The 17,686-nt window shown below is 40.4% G+C and overlaps 2 protein-coding genes across 3 annotated transcripts; one reads left to right on the top strand and one right to left on the bottom strand.

The window, feature by feature from the left end:
- The first annotated feature begins 555 nt into the window (after positions 1 to 555).
- fbxl5 (F-box and leucine-rich repeat protein 5) lies at positions 556 to 7,585 on the top strand. The gene is made up of 11 exons (XM_020081400.2): positions 556 to 715; positions 1,376 to 1,591; positions 2,278 to 2,373; positions 2,579 to 2,774; positions 3,738 to 3,923; positions 4,115 to 4,240; positions 4,710 to 4,864; positions 4,980 to 5,062; positions 5,235 to 5,963; positions 6,688 to 6,836; positions 7,244 to 7,585. Exons 1-11 carry the CDS (start codon positions 632 to 634, stop codon positions 7,318 to 7,320), a joined length of 2,097 nt encoding a protein of 698 aa, XP_019936959.2. The 5' UTR covers positions 556 to 631; the 3' UTR covers positions 7,321 to 7,585.
- A 2,257-nt stretch (positions 7,586 to 9,842) lies between these two features.
- On the bottom strand, positions 9,843 to 16,341 carry LOC109625377 (coiled-coil and C2 domain-containing protein 2A-like). 2 transcript variants are annotated; one of them, XM_069522435.1, is made up of 16 exons: positions 15,880 to 15,997; positions 15,260 to 15,433; positions 14,393 to 14,476; positions 13,980 to 14,148; positions 13,738 to 13,859; positions 13,511 to 13,642; positions 13,061 to 13,264; positions 12,824 to 12,930; positions 12,555 to 12,695; positions 12,287 to 12,443; positions 11,863 to 12,098; positions 11,253 to 11,584; positions 10,998 to 11,145; positions 10,424 to 10,562; positions 10,119 to 10,313; positions 9,843 to 9,955 (listed from the first exon to the last, which is right to left on the bottom strand). In XM_069522435.1, the coding sequence occupies exons 2-16, from the start codon at positions 15,275 to 15,277 to the stop codon at positions 9,875 to 9,877; spliced, it is 2,265 nt and encodes a 754-aa protein (XP_069378536.1). In that variant the 5' UTR covers positions 15,278 to 15,433; positions 15,880 to 15,997; the 3' UTR covers positions 9,843 to 9,874. The 2 variants fall into 2 exon arrangements, with proteins under 2 accessions (XP_069378536.1, XP_019936147.2); XM_020080588.2 differs by lacking the exon at positions 15,260 to 15,433 and having other exon boundaries at positions 15,880 to 16,341.
- Between the last annotated feature and the right edge of the window lie 1,345 nt (positions 16,342 to 17,686).

Genomic DNA, 17,686 nt, shown 5'->3' on the forward strand with positions numbered 1-17,686 from the left:
CAATGTTGAACCTCTTTTGGAATTGAAGTAACTAAACTAGCATCTATTTTAACCGCATGTTTTAGGCAAGGAAGCAAATGAGAAAACAGATTCAACAAGTGACACACATTTAGCAAACATTTTAAATGAGAAGTTGTATCTATTCAATATTTAATAGGACAACGACGCAAGACCATAGATGTTGAGCAAAACTATGACATGCATTCAGAAAATGTAAAAAAAGAGAGAATTATATGAATTTACTGGATGAATAACAAATGACAAACGAGGTAAATATGTGCAGATAATACAATTCCCGTCATGTGAGCAGTGTTTCTTCAGATGGCCCTGTAAAAACATCGAGCTTCACACAACGGTCCAGTCAATACCTCCTGTCCACTATCTACCAGTCTGATCTAAGTTATACTAGTAGAGTTTGCTCTGGGGTTTATGTTACTCGTGTAGGTGTGTTTTCAAACGTAAAAGTTTTATAACGAGTTTCCAAAGATTTTATTTTGATCCCAGAGCAGAACAGCGCATAACTGGTCGAGCCCACGTTTACGGATCAGCGGTCACGTGGGCGGCTCGCACACGCCTCCTTGTTGACTGTGTCTGGGACTGTGTGGATGACGCACTGAGGCTCAGCGCGAAGATGGCTCCCTTCCCGGACGAGGTGGATGTTTTCACTGGCCCACACTGGCGAATGAAGCAGCTGGTGGGCTTATACTGCGAAAAGGTGAGTACAAGCGACCGTCCGTGGTCAACTTACAGTTCTACAGTGGGATATATGACGTGTGTGGCCCACGGACGAGTGAACGCCACCTAGCACGCTAGCGAGCTAGCTTGGCTACCCTGGAACCGTTCGGTATCCCCGTGGTCAGACTCGTGAACGTGAAGTCAGCGTTACACAGAGACCTTCCCTCACCCAGCACCGTGGGGCCTGTTCTGGATTACCCTCATCAAACTCCGAATAACCCACCCCCTGTCTACCCAGCTATGGCATGCTAACAGCTTTAGCCAGCTTGACTAACTTGCCTGTTATGCAACGAGATTCAAGTTTCACTAAGTAGTTTCCAAGGTTCCCACGAATTGTTACAGCTAGAACATTAAGCATCTCCAAGCTGACATTTCAAATTCTACTGGTTAGTCTTTTATTTGGGTAAAAAAAGTCCCTTTAGCCAAAGCGGCTAATGCACTGCTTGTGTTCGAACGTAATCTGGAGCCCACTGCTGTAACGCCAGTTTACATTCTCTGCCGTAAAGATGCTAATTGCAGCAGTTGTTGTTAGGGTTTACACAGGGCCTACAATTTGTCATGATGTAATGCCACCAGCGGAAGTGCCACTGCTTTTATTTGTCACACGAATCTGACAGTTTTTCTTTGTTTTTATTCCCAGCTGTCAAAGACCAACTTCTCCAACAACAATGATTTCCGCTCATTTCTCCAGTCACTCTGCGCCACCTTCAAGGAGTTCAAGATGCATGAACAAATTGAGAATGAGTACATTATCAGCCTGTTGCAACAACGCTGCTGCACTGTGTACAATGTGCACGCTGACAACAAACTCTCAGAGATGTTGACCCTCTTTGAAAAGGGACTGCACAGTGTTAAGGTAAATATGGATCAATATTTCGATAGATTTGCTTTTGACGTGGCTCAGCCGAAAAATACTAGAGTTTACTTAAGAGGGTCATATGTGAGATTTGCAGAACTCAGCTGATACTTGTTGCTCAATGGTGGGGTAAGACACTGTCATTAGAATAACAACCATGTTAGCCAGACAACGGTTGTAGTACCAGCGACATCAAAACAGTTATTTTTCATGTGTACATGCTAATTGTAATAGAGGGTAATTGTAGTGTATCTCTTTTAAAGGGAATTTATTTCAAAACTTTTTGACAAATTGTAGCATCCAACCAGGTTTTTGTGAAGAATCTATGGGGTTACGAGAAATATTTCACTTATTAAGAGTATGGGAAAATGAAGAAAGAAGTAGTCTGAATTGTTTAATGGAGGGATGGTTGTTTTTGTGATCTGCTTAAAAGACTGCAAGACCTATTGTTCTCTCTCAAGCAACAAGCAAACCAAAAGCATGGGCAATCCAGGATGATGCAATTGTGTAAATCTTAACATCCGATCTGCCCTAGTCAGTTTGGAAGAAAGAAAGCGACATTGTTCTGCTTGAAGACGCGATTGTAAAGACTGAATTTGTAAATATTGTGGATGTGGCTGTAAAGAAATCTGAACTTGTATGCTCTTCACTGATTTCCTTGTATTAATGTTTGCTCTGTGTTTTAGAGTGAATATGAGCAGCTTAACTATGTCCAGCAGCTGAAGGAGAGACTAGAAGCTTTCACACAGGACTTTCTGCCCCACATGAAGGAAGAAGAAGAGGTACATGTTGGTTGCATATCTCTGTTTTTAATAAAACCTTTTTGATTGGTTGATTTCCAAAAGGGTGGATAAGACTAAACTGTGGTCATAAACAACAAAGGAAAGAACAGAAAAATGTATGGAAACTAATTTTAAATGCGTTTGTTCATAGCTCAGTAATTTGCACTGTTTGAAGCCACTTGTAAACTGAAGAGATTGTTTGCAGGTGTTTCAGCCTATGCTTATGGAATACTTCACCTATGAGGAGCTCAAAGACATCAAGAAGCAGGTGATAGCACAACACTGCAGCCAACATCCATGGGACTGTGCCGCTGAGGTACTGAAGGGCTTCACTTTGTGGAGCCAGGCAGAGGAGCTGCATAAGGCCTTTAAATATGCGGATCATGAGAAGACAGATTACGGTTAGTGGGTATATTCATGTTGAAATTGTTATTACTGTTTTTTGGTAGTCATTAGGATCATGAGGAATTGCTTATGTGTGCTAATGTGTCTCAAACCTGATTTCAGGTTTCAGGTTCTGTCTCCAGTTGTCAGTATCACCAATGTTCATTACTGTTGCTGTAAAGGAACGACACATTCTCCCACTCTGTCTGGGTACAAAATGCCCTGAAAGTCTCACATTCTTTAAATGTTGGTACATACAAAAGTTATGCAAATTATACTGTCATATCAAAAAACAGTTTTGATACTTAAACAATACTTGATCAAGTCAAAATATCAACAGAGCTGAATACAGCTTGTAAAATCTAAAGATCAGTTTTAGATCTTTTAGTTTTAGATCTCCCTGCTGTAGGCCATTGCTCGGACATTTGCTGCATGTCCTGGTGATGGAATTCTTTCAAATGAAAAACAGCCTCAGACTATATGATGTATTTTGTTGTTGTGTCTACTCAAGGTTGAAGTAGCTTCTAGCTAACTGTAGGCAAACACTCCGTGCATGAGCCATATAGAGAGTGTGCTGCCATGAGAGTTAAGTATAATTTTAACCAGGCACCCGCTGGGGTTTTTATATTGCCTGTAATCAGGATAACTATTTCAATACATAGCTCAGGCACCAAAATCTGCCTTGGGATTCGGTCTGATAGGTACTGGCAATGTAGGAGGATTTCGGTACCCAACCCTAATGCACAATACTAAGAGCCTGAAACTGAGGAAGGGAACTTTCATCATTTACACCTGTGTTTTTCCTACTGTAAGATGTCAACCTTGAAAAACTGCATAAGTAGGACACTGTTAGACTTCTTAAGTCAGGACCTTCATGAAAAGATCAACTGACCTGGAAAGTTGGAAGACATTTGAAAAAGATACATGTCATACTTTTGGTATTTGAGTAACTAGGTAAGCTCTTTTGTCCTCTTTCTCAGAGCTGGAAAAGAAAAAGGATTCATCAACCCACATCTCCCAGCTCCCTACAGAAATTATGCTGAGGCTGTTCCATTATTTGGGTCCTCAAGATCTGTGTCGCTGTAGTCAAGTGAGCAGCTCCTGGTCAGAGCTCGCTAAGACCGGCTCTCTGTGGAGGCACCTCTACCCTGTGCACTGGGCCAGAGGTAAACTACTGAAAGCTGGCGATTACTTTAGGAGCCAAAATCCTGTTCATCCAGTTAGATTTCCTGCAATGTACAATCACACTTGTTTGGTAATTGCTATGTGTCATACTTGCAAAGACTTAATTGTATTCAGTTGAATATGTTGTGGTGGTAGTACACTGCTAATACATTTTATTGTGTGTGAAATGTAGGTGATTATTATAATGGTCCACCAGGGGATCTGGACCAGGAGCCCAATGACGTGTGGGTGAAGAGCCGGCAGAATGAGGGTCGGGCTTATCAGGAATGGGATGAGGATGCTGATGTTGATGAGTCTGGTGAGATTTTGTCTTTGTACCTCTGTTAGTGACTAAAACAACAAAATAAGGAGTATTAATGTATTATTAGTAGAGCTGTGCATGGCTCCCTAATGCCTGCCCCGGATCTAGTGCTGCGGCTGGGCTAGGCGCCTTCTCACCCGGGCTGTGTAGCTGTTTGTGGTCCCTGTGTCCGTAGCCAGGGCCTGTTAGTGTTTATTTATCGCAAGTCATATCGTCATCACGATATTCAGCATTGTTATCACATGTCGCTTATTTTCTTAATATCGTGCAACCCCAGTTCACATGCTTTTGTGGTAACTCTAGTTACCTTATCCACCTTTTATGAGTTTGCACTAAAGTGAGAAGGGTGCTGCCTTTAGACTTCAGGTTCCACTCTGACATTAAAATAGTGAACAGACTGTTGTCTATTATACAAAGGCAACCATTACAATTGGAAATTGTCAAGTTATTGTTTATGTCTTGTCAGATGTGTCGGACCACACAGTAGGCTCTCTGGCAATTAGCACTGCTCGGCGGGAGAAGAAGCTTCTGAATGGGATTATCCAGAATCTACTGCCAGCTGTGGGCCCATCTGTCAAGTCTATTGTTCTGGCATACAGTTCTACAGTCTCGAGTAAAATGGTATGAAGTACAAAATGATGTTTCTTTTCACTCTAATCGTCCAGTACATGATTATGAAAACATGAATTTCTATCATATAAAAATGAATGTTGACTAAATTAATGTCCTTTTCCAGATGCGTCAAATCCTCAGTCTTTGCCCCAATATTACTCATCTGGATCTGACTCAGACTGATGTTACAGATTTCGCATTTGACAGGTAAATGTTAACAAAAAGTGATTTCTGATTATGCTATGGTATCATTAACAAAGTTTATATACTAGATCCACAATTGATGAAGCTCTAAATTTGCTTAGGGCCAACCCTGTTCAGGTTTTTGATGTACAGGAAACTTAGTACTCACCACGTGCTCCTTCGATCCTCCTTACAGCTGGTCATCTGTTGGAGCTTGTCTCTCTCTGGAGCACCTGGATTTGTCGGGATGTGAGAAGATCACAGATCACACCCTGAAGAAATTGTCTTTTGGGCTTGGCGACCTCACGTCTTCAACCTGCTTTGACAAGCGTGTAGACCGACGAGCCAAGCTCCTTAAAAGCTCCACAGTACCCATCACACTCATGGATGAGAGAAACCTTCATCCAGTGGGACGGAAGCGACAGGCCATCCTTTTCAAGCAGGGGACTGGACGTTGGGGGACTGCCCGCAGGCCCGCACAGGTTTGGGTACTGGACTCCTCAGACCTTGCTGATATTGAAGACGCTGCAGAATGGAGCGGTCGTGGTGGAATGTCTCTTCCTGATGCAGGAAGCTTCGTTGAGACGCAGCTTTTGGGAACCTCGTGCTCCTGCAAGAAGGGCAGGGGGCGCGGGCAAAGGACAAATGCCTCCTATTTACATCAGCAATATTCCATGTCACGGGAAATGTTCTGTGGTCACTCCACCTGCTGCACTAATGACATGGCCCTCAGAACCTTTATTGGGCCCAAGTGCGAGTCAGGGACCACCAGAAACATCACTGCAGAATTTCGGACTAAGTGCTCCTCATTTGAGGGCCTGCAGTGTCTGGAGCCCGAAAACAGGACTGACCAGTCAGAGACAAAACGCTCACTGAGATTCCTCAGTCTCTCTGGATGTTACCAAGTCACTGATTTGGGTTTGAGGTAAAGATCATGTATTACTGTTTTGCAAACTTACCAAAAAAAAACCTCACTTCCTTTATACTAAAAATTGCATGATATTTCCAAATTGGAGGTTAGTATCTTCAGGATTCAAGTGTAGAAATCCAGGGCCAACTGAAAACAGAACATGGTGCAATAACTTGTGTGAGTGTTGTCATTTGTGAATTGACACATCATCACTCAGCTGGGTAAACTTTCTCTATGCCATCCTTCACACATACACAATGTGTGTGAGGTGCAGCATGACTGTTTTTCATAATCACAAATTAGAGCCAGACAGATTTTTGGGGCTTGATGCCAATACCAATATAAAGGAGTGAAACATTTCTGATACCAATTATTGGCTGATCACTCTCAAGATGTTTTTATCATACCCATATGACAATGATTTGGATTTGAGGCTTTATGAACTTTATTAAAAATAACCACAGATTTAAAGAAAACACAAATGCAACCAAATATATAGATTTAAATAATTTCTTATTTAAAATGTAAACATAAATGCACTTCTGTTTGTGCTGTAAAATATTATTTACGTTGAAGCATATTAGCAAGCTATTCAGATGCATTCGATCAAGTTACATTAGTTGTCACCTTAGCTCAGGTTGTTAGGGAGAGGAAGGCTTCGCACTTGAGAAATGATTATCAGTTTGTATGCATGGCATTATACCTGTAATGAGGTTGCATTGCACTGTGTGTGTTTCAGGGCTCTGTCTCAGCGTGGAGGGCTTCCTGTTCTGGAGCATCTCAACTTGTCCGGCTGCCTCTTCATCACTGAGGTGGGGCTGCAGGAGCTGGTGTCAGCCTGTCCTTCCCTCAATGATGAACACTTCTATTACTGCGACAATATTAACGGTAACACAGGTCAAGCTGTCAGGGTTTCTTTCCTCTGATACACAAAATCATACATGCTCACAATCTAGTAGAGTATTGTGTTCATGAGTAACTGTATATAAAGTTGACATAGTGAATAGAAATTATTTGTGAGGTATTGCACTGTGGCAACTGTAACAAACATTACTAACCCCACTTGCATAGTATTTGCCCTAGTGTAAGTAACCATTGCTGCTGAGGTGGAAGGTAAGTAGGCATTACAGTAGCCAGTATGATGCCTTCAGCGGTGTGTACCATATGTGTACTTCATTTATTTGATAATTTAAGAATATTAGAATATTGTGGATGCGAGGGTGCTTGTATGTTTTTTCACTTGTGTATGGACATGCAGTTGAGTAAGATAATTACTGTGTGGTGTTTCTCTTTAGGTCCACATGCAGACACCGCCAGCGGCTGCCAGAACCTACAGTGTGGCTTCAGAGCCTGCTGTCGCTCTGGAGAGTGATCCTGCCTAGCTATGCTCTCCTCAAATGTCAACATCTCCTTTTTATTGCACTTTATCCTGGGAAAAGCATTTGCTGTATTTTGTGTCACAAAATGTTTTGGAATTCGAAACTGTAATTTTGCTCCTGTTTTCCCCCATTTCCATCTATATTAAATGGAAACAGTCCTTTGGAAAAGGAAAATTATGATACAGGATTTTAGGCATCTGCAAATGTACATCCTGTTTTGTTTTTTTGGTTTTGAAAAGTAAAAAGTATAGAAACAAACACCAAGTAGTTAGTGTTTTCTGTATTTAAGTTTTTTTTTTCTCACAAAATGATTTGGATTCATGCTTCCGTCTCCCACAGTTCAAAGTTGTCATGTTGGTCTACACAGAGAAGGCAGAACATTATCTTCACAGATTAAGCAATCACTAACAAACGCTGATTATCTTGTACCAATGGCACACATATGATGTATTAGTACAATATAGTCAGTTTTCATACTCTGGCTGCGTTCGATGAGTTGTATTCACCATGCAGTGGATTCAGACAATACAAGGCAGCACAGTTCTGTCTGATGGTCAACATTCAGATTCAAAGGGTCAGTGTTTAACATTTAGGTTAGATGGATCTATTGGCAGAAATTGAATATAAAATAATCACAGTGATGTTTTCACTAATGTGTGATCATCTAAATTTTAAGAATTGCTTCCTTTACCCTAGAATGGGCCCCTTGTATTTAAATACTTTATATTGACATGGGGAGCAGGTCCTCTGTAGGGAGTTCCACCATGGTTTTTACAGTAGCCCAGACTAGACAAACTAAACATCTTTTGAGTTTTAACAACTGACTGTACCACAGCTTCTCTTTCATGTTTTCTTTTTGTTTGTTTTTTTGGGAGGGGGGTATTCAGCTGCAACATGCAACTTCACCACTAGATGTCACTGAATTCTACAAACAACCTTTGAGGTTTTAGAAAATGACATAAAGGCAAGTCTAAAAACAATAGGTTTTGGGCTGGGCTAATCAAAATGTCTGTGACACAACAAAAGGTGAATACAACTTAAGAAGTCCTAGACAGGCTAATTTACAAAGCAATGTGCTCCAATCTGCCTATGATACATTTGGTCAAGCCCCCTGCTAATGTGATATCTCTACTTGGGAATTTGGGTAAATTGAATTTACATGTAAGCTTATTCAAAAGCCATCTTCCTGGGAAGGTGGATTCTGAGCTTTATATAGTATTAATTAATGTAAAATAGTCTCGACACAAAGCTTAAAGGTTCAGTGTGTAGAATTTATTGACATCTAGTAGTGAAGTTTCATGTTACAGCTGAATCACCTCCCCTTCCAAAATGAAAGAGAACCTATGGAAACCTTCAGTTGTCAGGGAATCTCAAAAGGTGTTTTAATGGAAAATTATCAGTATACTATTATACTACTATTATATTAGTTTTGCTTGTATAAATGCCAAGATGACCTTTAACGACTTGCCTCACAACAGATTTAATAGGTTTCAGTCTCCGAAAGATCCTTGACGTCAGAGCCACAAATCTGAAGCTCACTGTGCTCATCTCCACAAAGACCTTGACCTGTTTTGTTATTTCCTGAGACTTCACACTTCACCTCTTCTCCTCATAGACTGCATTTAAAGATCTTCTCACGCTCAGCTTACTAAATCTACATAAAAGAGCACACCTGTGAATGTTCCCTCGTCTTTCACATCTTCACATGTCCGCATGCTGTAAGATCTGTCCGACCTTCTTTGCCAAAGAATAAACGTGCACAGAAAAGACTATTATTCTCAGTTCTCTTCATTTCAGAAGCCTTGCCAGGTCAAATTTCCTTCACAGTGTTTAGTTTGTCCAGTCTGAGCTACTGTGAAAAAACATGGCTGCCTCCCTAGAGAGGACCCACTCCCCATGTCAATATAAAGTATTTACTGTAAATATAAAGGGCCCATTCTAGGGTAAGGGAAACAATTTGTATAATTTAGATTATTACACCCTAGTGAAAACATCACTAGTATTATTTGATATTCGATTTGTGTCTTTATTTAGTGTTTGATTTGCTCCAGGTTTCATGAGACTATTTAAATATCATGAAAAATGCAATGACAGTGTATAAATACGTAGGTATCTATCAGAAGGAGCTCAAAGAGGCTCCATCTCATCCTCTTTTGAGAGAAATAAACAGCAGATAATGGATCGTGGATTTTCTTTGAATAAAAATGTAATGTCAGTAAAGCTCTAGCCAATCAGGGCAAAGTTGTGTTGTCACCAAGGTGGCTCCCACCAGGTGCTGCAGCTGGAGGAGAACAACTGTTCTTCTCTGACAGCAGCCGTCTCACCACCCTTTGCCAAAGGAGGCGAGTGTTTTATTCACCTCCTCACTCGTACAGATTGAAAGTGAACGGGAGGCGAAACTTCATCAATGATTCATTTGTGTGTGTGACCAGGCCCTTATGGAAAAGGCTACTCTCTGCAAGTAGTTTTACTTTTAATACTTTCAGTATATTTAAAAGCAAGTACTTACTTTAACTCAAGTACAAATGTTTAATAAAGTTTGTATTTTCATTGAAGAAAAATGTTAGAAAACGTCCTCCACAACTGCTGTTGAATCTTAATTATTCTGTCGTTGGTCCAATCAGGTATCTGTGGGTAAATAACAAAATAGCCTTCACTTAATGCTCTCATCCAATTAACACATAAACAGATACATATATATATAATCTAATTGGCCTCTTATTGAGCAAATATATTCTGCTTTTGCCATATCCATAATACTTTACAGCATGTGAATAATTAGAAGGCTGACCTGAATCATCTTATCATAGACCTCTCTCTCCAGACCAGGAGCACATTTGTAATTTTCAGACACTGCAACTTTTTGGTTCCTGACCCTGAGCAGGCATGATCGTTCCAACTCTTCATCAGTCACAAAGTTAAACTCCTCCTGCTGCTGTTCTAGTCGGAAGTACTCTGGAGCTTTCACCTCTCCACTTCTGGTCACCTGGTGAACCACAGATACAAAGAAAGAATGTTTTTGTCACAAAACAATTAAAAACCTGAATCCTGCCGGGTCATTGAGATGTTCGAACAGCTTTGTGTTGTGGTACTCACTTTAAGGAGATGCAGGATGGAGACATTTTTTGGGTCGTTGGGGTCGAGTCGTGACTGTTTGGCCAACTCCAAAGCTTTTTCCATGTCATGAAGTCCACATCCCCAAATAGATGTGACAGCATCAAGACGGTGCAGGCCACTAAAACAGAGACAAAGAAAGTCAAAGTGAAAAAACTACTTAAAGCTATCATGTGCATGGGTTTTTTTTTTTTGCTGTTTTAGACCATAAACTACAGACTGCTAACACATACAGAACTATGGACTATTTCCCTCTGCATATTATGAGTCACTTAATTGCATGATGAGTGAGCTTTGAGAATCATTTATGAGCTTTTGTTGTCAAAAATATAGCTTAAAATACAAACAGTAAGTACACATGGGAAAGTCTGTGGAATGGCATCAATTAAAGGGATCAACACTTGTCAGAAACTTGCAGCATAAACTTGACATAAAAATAAAGTTTCAAGTCGCCATGTTTACATCATGCTGACATAAACTGAAACCACTGTCTGGCTGGAGAGTAGGAAAGATTAAAACATGCAAGACCACAACAGTGTTCTTGAAGTGATATTACCTGTGTATGCCACCAGGATGTTGAGACACAGGAGGGGCAAGTGGTACATCATCATCCCCAACACCCCAGGAAACACAGCAGGACAGTTTACCAGAGGTCAGCAGGGTCTGTTTGTTACTGTTATCAGGCTCGAAGGAGAGGGGGACATCTGACAAGACAGACAGACCGACAATAAGTAATGTGTTACTGAAATAAAAGGCATTTTGGGGGTGGGACTATACATTATCTGAACTGGTGTCAAGTGAAGACATTTACCACTTCCAACTCCTTCATGGTCAAACATCACTCTCTGGTTGCTGCTGAACTCAAATTCATCAAGAGGGACGCTGCCCGTTAAGACAGAGGGTTCTGGCACAGGGATGAACACTTGAGCTAGGTGGGAACTGAATAATCCAATCTTTTCAAAGACCTGCAATGTGATGCTTTGATGAGGGTTAACTATCTTGAGATTGAAAATCTGACCAAAGTGCACTCTGAAATCAGTGTTCAGGGAGCTGCTGTCAGTTCGGGACACTTCTTTGCAATTGTACAGGATCTTGATGAAAAAATTGCGCCTCTTAACATCCCGTCTGCGAGCTACCTCCGCCCTACAACAAAGAAAAAACAAAAACATACATAGATAATTTCACTATTTTCAATTGCACATCCTGGTCACACAAATATCTTATTAAAGATCAAATTCAAACCACGGCAGATTTTACATCCTATTTTTCACTAGAGCATAAAATCGAGAAGTGCAAATGATTTATTTTTTTTAAGTGTTCATAAATTGAATATGAAAAGAATGAACGACACACAGACTATTTAGTTAAAAGTTAACATCTTTTGTAAGAAACCCCGACTTTCTGCATGATTGTGCTCTTACCTGGGGCAGAGGTCATTGGCTGTGATGTTTCCAGATGCATGCAGCTCAGGAATCAGGACGGACTCTCCTGGTTTCCTGCGTATCCTGGAAGCCTTCTCTCTGACTTGCTGCTCTATTGAGTCAAAGTCTGGCTTCTCCGGAGGCTCTGGCTTTGGACACTCTTCTCCCTCAGGCCCTTTGGATTCATCCTGTAACTGGCCTTTCTTCTTCTTTTTTCTCTTTTTCTTTTTGGCTTTCTGCAAACAATGAGATATAAGTGTTGGAATTAATAAATCTCCATATTTACACAGTCAACAAGGTCAAATCAGATTTTGTTTCTATAAGCTTAAGATATTAATAACCATAGTTTATTTGTACAGTAGCGTACAATATGTTCAGATATCACTAACTAATCCAAGCAAATAAATATTGAGTAGTTAGGCACCTGTTTTCTTCTTGAGAGCTTCCACTCTGCCAGCTGTTTCCTGTACTCGGCCAGCTTTCGTTGGTAGTCCTCCTCATTCTCAGCCTCCAATTCCACAACTTCTGCCAGGATTTCATCCTCATACACCTGCTCATCTGACGCCTGGTCTACATTCTCTCTGGAGCAGATGCAGAAAACACAGCACATTAGTCACAGGATTAAAATAATCTGTGGTTAACAAGATAAAATATACATTATATGTATTATAGTAAAAATGAGAGAGCATTACTTTCTGAGGAAGAGCTTGTAGGGTGTGTTGATGAACTTCTGGAACTCTCTCAGGGCCTTAATCTTCTTCCACACCTTAATTACGGTCTTCAGCAGAGTCCGGTCTTTCTCCTGCTCGCTGTCTCGCAGCTGCCGAGTATTTCTACGGTATTAAGAGGGACAAACATGCAGAAGGAATATTGATAGTCACAGTGATTAAAGCAGTGTAGAGGTACATGTTGCAAGGCTGGACAGGACGTGGATGGGAGAGACAAGATCTGGGAAACTCACCGAACCTCCAGACTGTAATCAGATATCCTCTGCTGCATGGCCTGAGTGAGGCTCTGGCCATCATGGATCTCAAGGATATTTCGCAGGGCACTCCTCAACCCATTCAACTGCAACAGACAGAAAACACAAAACACACACACACATTTATATATTTAAGTTATATACTAAAGAATGTAAAGACATTTTATAATAATTGTGATGTTACTATGCTATTTACAGGCAGCTTGTGGAGTTTACCTTGTCAGTCAAGTGTCCTGTCAGGTTATTGTGCTGCCTGGTGAGGTACTGATCATACAGCTGAGCTAGACGGGCTCCCAGGACATGTTCGCGACTGAAGAGTGGGTGATGGGAGAAGATCAGCCCAGAAACATCAACATCAAGTTTGTAGTCTCCCTCAGGATCCAATGTACTGTCAGTGTTTTCATATTTGGACTTTGTTGCCTGGAGGAATGAAAAACATCATTCATCATCAAACAACACAACCAATTTGAGGGTATCTCCTGAGGCTTTAGGAAACTGTAATTTACATTTTTAAGCATTTTATGGTATTTAATTGATCAAACAAATAATCAGCAGATTTATAATCAACACTCTTGTTTTATTGTAATAGATGACATAAAGAGCAATAGAAATGCACTTTGCTTTGGATTTGGCAAATGTGGTGATCAAAGTGGTGCTGTGACTGACCTTCCTGTAAACAGTTTGCAGAGCAGGGTCCAGGTCCTCCTCCATGTGGAAGAGAGGGGGTCTTGTGGATGATTCCTTAATGGGGTCCGGCAGAGCCATGATCCTGCCATCATCTCCGATCCACTTCTTTCCCTTAAAAAATAACAAGAATTAAAATGCATGTTAGAGAATTCCTGGATGGTTCAGAGCCAGTGACATAGTTGAGCTAATATGTTGGTTGAGATTACCTCTTCCATTTTTAAAATGCGGCTCTCCAGAATGTTCTCATTATTCTGGGACATAGAGGGCCTTTTTCCCACATACAGACCCTCATCCGCGAGATAACGGGGCCTCCTGTTGAAGGCTGGCACTGTGACAATGATAAATAAAACATTATATTATAGTTATTATCCTGAACAGAATATTAAAACTGATCATCAGTTTTAAAGAGATGTGGGTGTTTAGCAGGTGGTTCAGTGCATTTGAGTACCTGGTCGAGAATTTTGTGAAAAGAGAAGATCCCTTTCTCTCTGGATACGTTTTTGATACCCGACATACTCTGCTTTCCTCACTTCCAGGAAGTCTTGGGAGGAATTTTTAATGGGGAATAAATCTTCCTCTGGAGAGGCCTCCTCACGCTGAAGTCTCTGAACTTTAGACTGGAATACAAGAGGCCATTCATTATCAATCAACACTTTAATCAAGGATTGGCATGTTTTTATCAAACAATTTGGTTTTGTAAGTGATATCTTTCAAGTTCTTATTCAAAAACAAAAGCTGGGTAGTGTGGAAAAAATTTAATTGGAATTACCCTGGCAGGTCTCAGTCTTTCCTCCAAGTAATGTCTGAAAGAGTCATCTAAATGCTGACAGCCAGTAGTTTGAGGGACACAAGAATATTTACCTTTGTATTCGGCCCCTGTCTCTTTTTCTTCTTCAAGTTGCATTTTCGTGTCCCCCCCAGATTGTCCCCTCTGTCTAGACGTTCCTGGTGAAGCACAAGCACAGTAAAGAAAAACAGCAACAACAGAACGGCAGACACTAAATCTACCTACATCCACAATGCTTATTAACACATAGCTAGAAGAGAGTTAGTTTGCATGGAGGAAGACTGACGTACAAGAGGGAAACTACAGCCCCAAATTTTCTGGACTAAAATGTATTGCTGATAATGTATTGTGAATACTGAGAGGCTGAAATGCTTTGCTGAATGAAGCTGAAAATGTATGAATACTAAAGCTGAAGCCAAGAGCAAATGAATGCGGGGATGTTAACTTCAGAGGATCTGATGTTAATTTGGTGGGCAAATTCAAGGTTGCTGTGACATCACAAGACACACAAAAATCTCTCAACGAGTGTTTCTGGGATGTTTGTCCTTTAAAGTTCATCCACATAGGAAGCCATCCCTGCAGTGGTTTAAATGCCAGAGGTACGGCCATGTTGCATCTACATGTCGAGGGATTAGAAGATGTGGTAAATGTGGGGGTAAACATGAGATTTTTGATTGTAAGGAAAGGTAAGGGTGCCCAAGTGTGGCAGTTGTGGTGGAGGACATATTGCTGGGAGTTGTGTTTTGATGGAAGGAGATCAAGAAGTTGTAAATAATAGGGAGAAAGCCGACCTATTGGTCAGGACATTTGAGAAAGTACATTTGCTAGTAATGTGGGTAGAAAGGGGATTCTGAGGAGAGGAACAATGCTTAAGCATGAAGGACACAAACTTGAAGTAAACAGTGATAATAGTGATCGGATGATTGTATTATTTTCTATACCAGAGCTGCAATGTACATTAAGGCAAGGGCATTATCCCACCCCTGGCAGAGATGGTCAAAACCATGGAAGTTTTATCATTAGAAGAGATGAGATGTTGTCTCTGATAAATACAATTTTGGAATTGCCAATCTTGGGACAGTGGAAACACGCAGTAGTTGTGCCAATCTTGAAACCTGGCAAAGAAGGTGACAATCCTGAATCATATAGGCCAACTGCTATATATATATATATATATATAACTAATTATGAGGCCCTATACTGAACATCCCATTTTATGTTGCATGTTTCTGTGTAATGTGTTATTCCTGTACACCAATAACGCCTGGTTTAATGCTTAAATATTCTATATACTTTTTGAATTCTAATCCAGTGGTCAACAAACTCCTAGCATTCCATTTTAGTAGGATAATAGGTATTCATACTATTCAACCAATGCTAGCCCCTGACTTGCTTGGGAACTGAGATCATTCCTCACTTCCTCCCATGTCATTCTGCTGATAACAAGATGATGGGCATCCACCTTTACGACTATTTGAATTCTCTCAGTTTTAGATTTAATCTACTGAGCATTTACCACCCCTGCTATGAAAGTGACTAGTTTCTTCAAGTCAACATTTACTTTTCCCTGTGTCTTGTTCTGCTTTCCTCCTCTGTTTCTTGCCATCTTGTCATCTCTCACTTGCTGTACTCCTTCTCTCAGGTATGATTTAATTTCCTCCATTGTTACTCGACCGGTACCTCCAGGCTGAATGTGCATTTCAAAAAAAGGCTTGACTTGAGTTGTTTTTGATGGAGGCAAATCAAAGGAATTGGAGGATGTCATCAGATCATAGTAATAGCTTTGATCTTCCCCCATCAGTAACTAAATCTTGCCAACTGTTAGGTCATTCACACCGTGTTTTTAGTCTTATTGACCTCTGTTATTCTGCTCTGGAACTGCCAGGGCTTCGGACACAGAGGCATTTTCTGTTATTTCTTTACGTTTGAAGAATCTGTCACCATTTACTTAAATTGTATTTGATTTGGCTGCATATCTGTTTACTCCTGAAAATCCAAGAGTGTTTTGTGGACTCAAACACTTCCCCCACCCATCCATCTGGACAGTGGTGAGAACATAATGAATGAATTTTCATTTTTGGGTGGACTATCCCTTTAAGGTGAATGAAGAATATTTGTAGAGGACCAGGTAGCAGATGAATAAATACTGTAGTGTATGGATAAATATATATGTAGTAGATAAATATATATACAGATTAAGGTGTATTAAGTTAATGTGAATACTGATAATGGAGAATATATGTACAGGATCAGTAGCAGTAGATGAATAAATATTGTAACATATTAATAAAAATATATACAGTAGGTGTGTAATAGATTTAAAAAATATACAATGTAGCAGCGAATAAGTAAATCTAAAGCTGATGAGTGAGTATAATAATATAGTAGCTATGTGTGAAAAAGATGGAGCCCAGGTACTTGTACTCTTCAATGGCTCCAGGACCCCCTCTGATTGTGGTTGTGGCTGCTGCCAGTTCCATCTGCCTTTTGAAAAAGGCACAACCATCTCTTTGGTTTTGTTGACATTTAGTTCCAAGCAAGAGCTGTCATAAATTGTCAGAGCTGTCAAACTCCTACAGAACAGATCTGAGGAGCTGTGAGGGGCCTGATAGTAGAGACAGAAGAACTGTGTCGTCTTAATACTTAACCAGGTGACAGTTGGTCTGTGAGAATCTGAAGTCATTGGTGTATTGGATGAAGAGCAGTGGCACACAGCCCTAAGGGGAGCCAGAGGAAGTGAAACAGAGACAAGATGTTGTTGACCAGGACTCTGTGATCTACTGGTGAGAAGGTCCAGCATCCGCAGGATGAGTTGGTCATCTAGATGGAGGCAGGAACGTTTTCCAACAAACCATTACTATCTAAATAATCGCATAGCTGGTTCTTCTGACACTTTACATGCACACAGTGAGAGTCACCATGAACAAGAGTGAGGTGAAATATCTGTGTCACCTCTCAAGGATTTTTTTTTTATAACATTAAAATCAGCCAGTTTTGAGTGCCAGGAAGATATGAATGCCATAATTAAATTTGCCTTTAATTTTCTCACAGATTCTAAGACCTTCTGAAACTTGACATGTCGACGGTGAGGGTCACCATAAACAAGAGTAAGGTAAAATATGTGTCACCTCCCAAGGATTTTTTTATAAGAATATTTAAAATCAGCCAGTTTTGAGTACCATAACGAAAAGTAACCAGGAGGCCATTAATTTTTTCAATAATTCTACAGTAAAATCTTCCTAAACCTGACATGCAGACAGTGGGGGTCACTCTGACAATATCAGGTAGTTAGAATTTCAAGTTAAGTAAAAGCTTAGAAATGGGAAGTTCAACATTTGAGTGAGAAAAACATTTTGAATTGACTTAAT

The sequence above is a fragment of the Paralichthys olivaceus genome, chromosome 3 (assembly GCF_024713975.1).
Source record: "Paralichthys olivaceus isolate ysfri-2021 chromosome 3, ASM2471397v2, whole genome shotgun sequence".
In the NCBI taxonomy this organism is placed as follows: domain Eukaryota; kingdom Metazoa; phylum Chordata; class Actinopteri; order Pleuronectiformes; family Paralichthyidae; genus Paralichthys; species Paralichthys olivaceus.

Bases quoted from the DNA above. Each gene is read 5' to 3' on its own strand.
- fbxl5 (XM_020081400.2), top strand. From the start codon at position 632: ATGGCTCCCTTCCCGGACGAGGTGGATGTTTTCACTGGCCCACACTGG. The intron at 2,775-3,737 runs GTTAGTGGGTAT...CCTCTTTCTCAG, and splicing joins TCATGAGAAGACAGATTACG to AGCTGGAAAAGAAAAAGGAT. The intron at 6,837-7,243 runs GTAACACAGGTC...GTTTCTCTTTAG, and splicing joins TTACTGCGACAATATTAACG to GTCCACATGCAGACACCGCC.
- LOC109625377 (XM_020080588.2), bottom strand. From the start codon at position 16,116: ATGGGGGAAGATCAAAGCTATTACTATGATCTGATGACATCCTCCAAT. The intron at 14,477-15,879 runs GTAAATGTTGAC...GTGCTTCACCAG, and splicing joins AGAACAAGACACAGGGAAAA to GAACGTCTAGACAGAGGGGA. The intron at 13,860-13,979 runs GTACTCAAATGC...TCATTGTCACAG, and splicing joins TTCACAAAATTCTCGACCAG to TGCCAGCCTTCAACAGGAGG.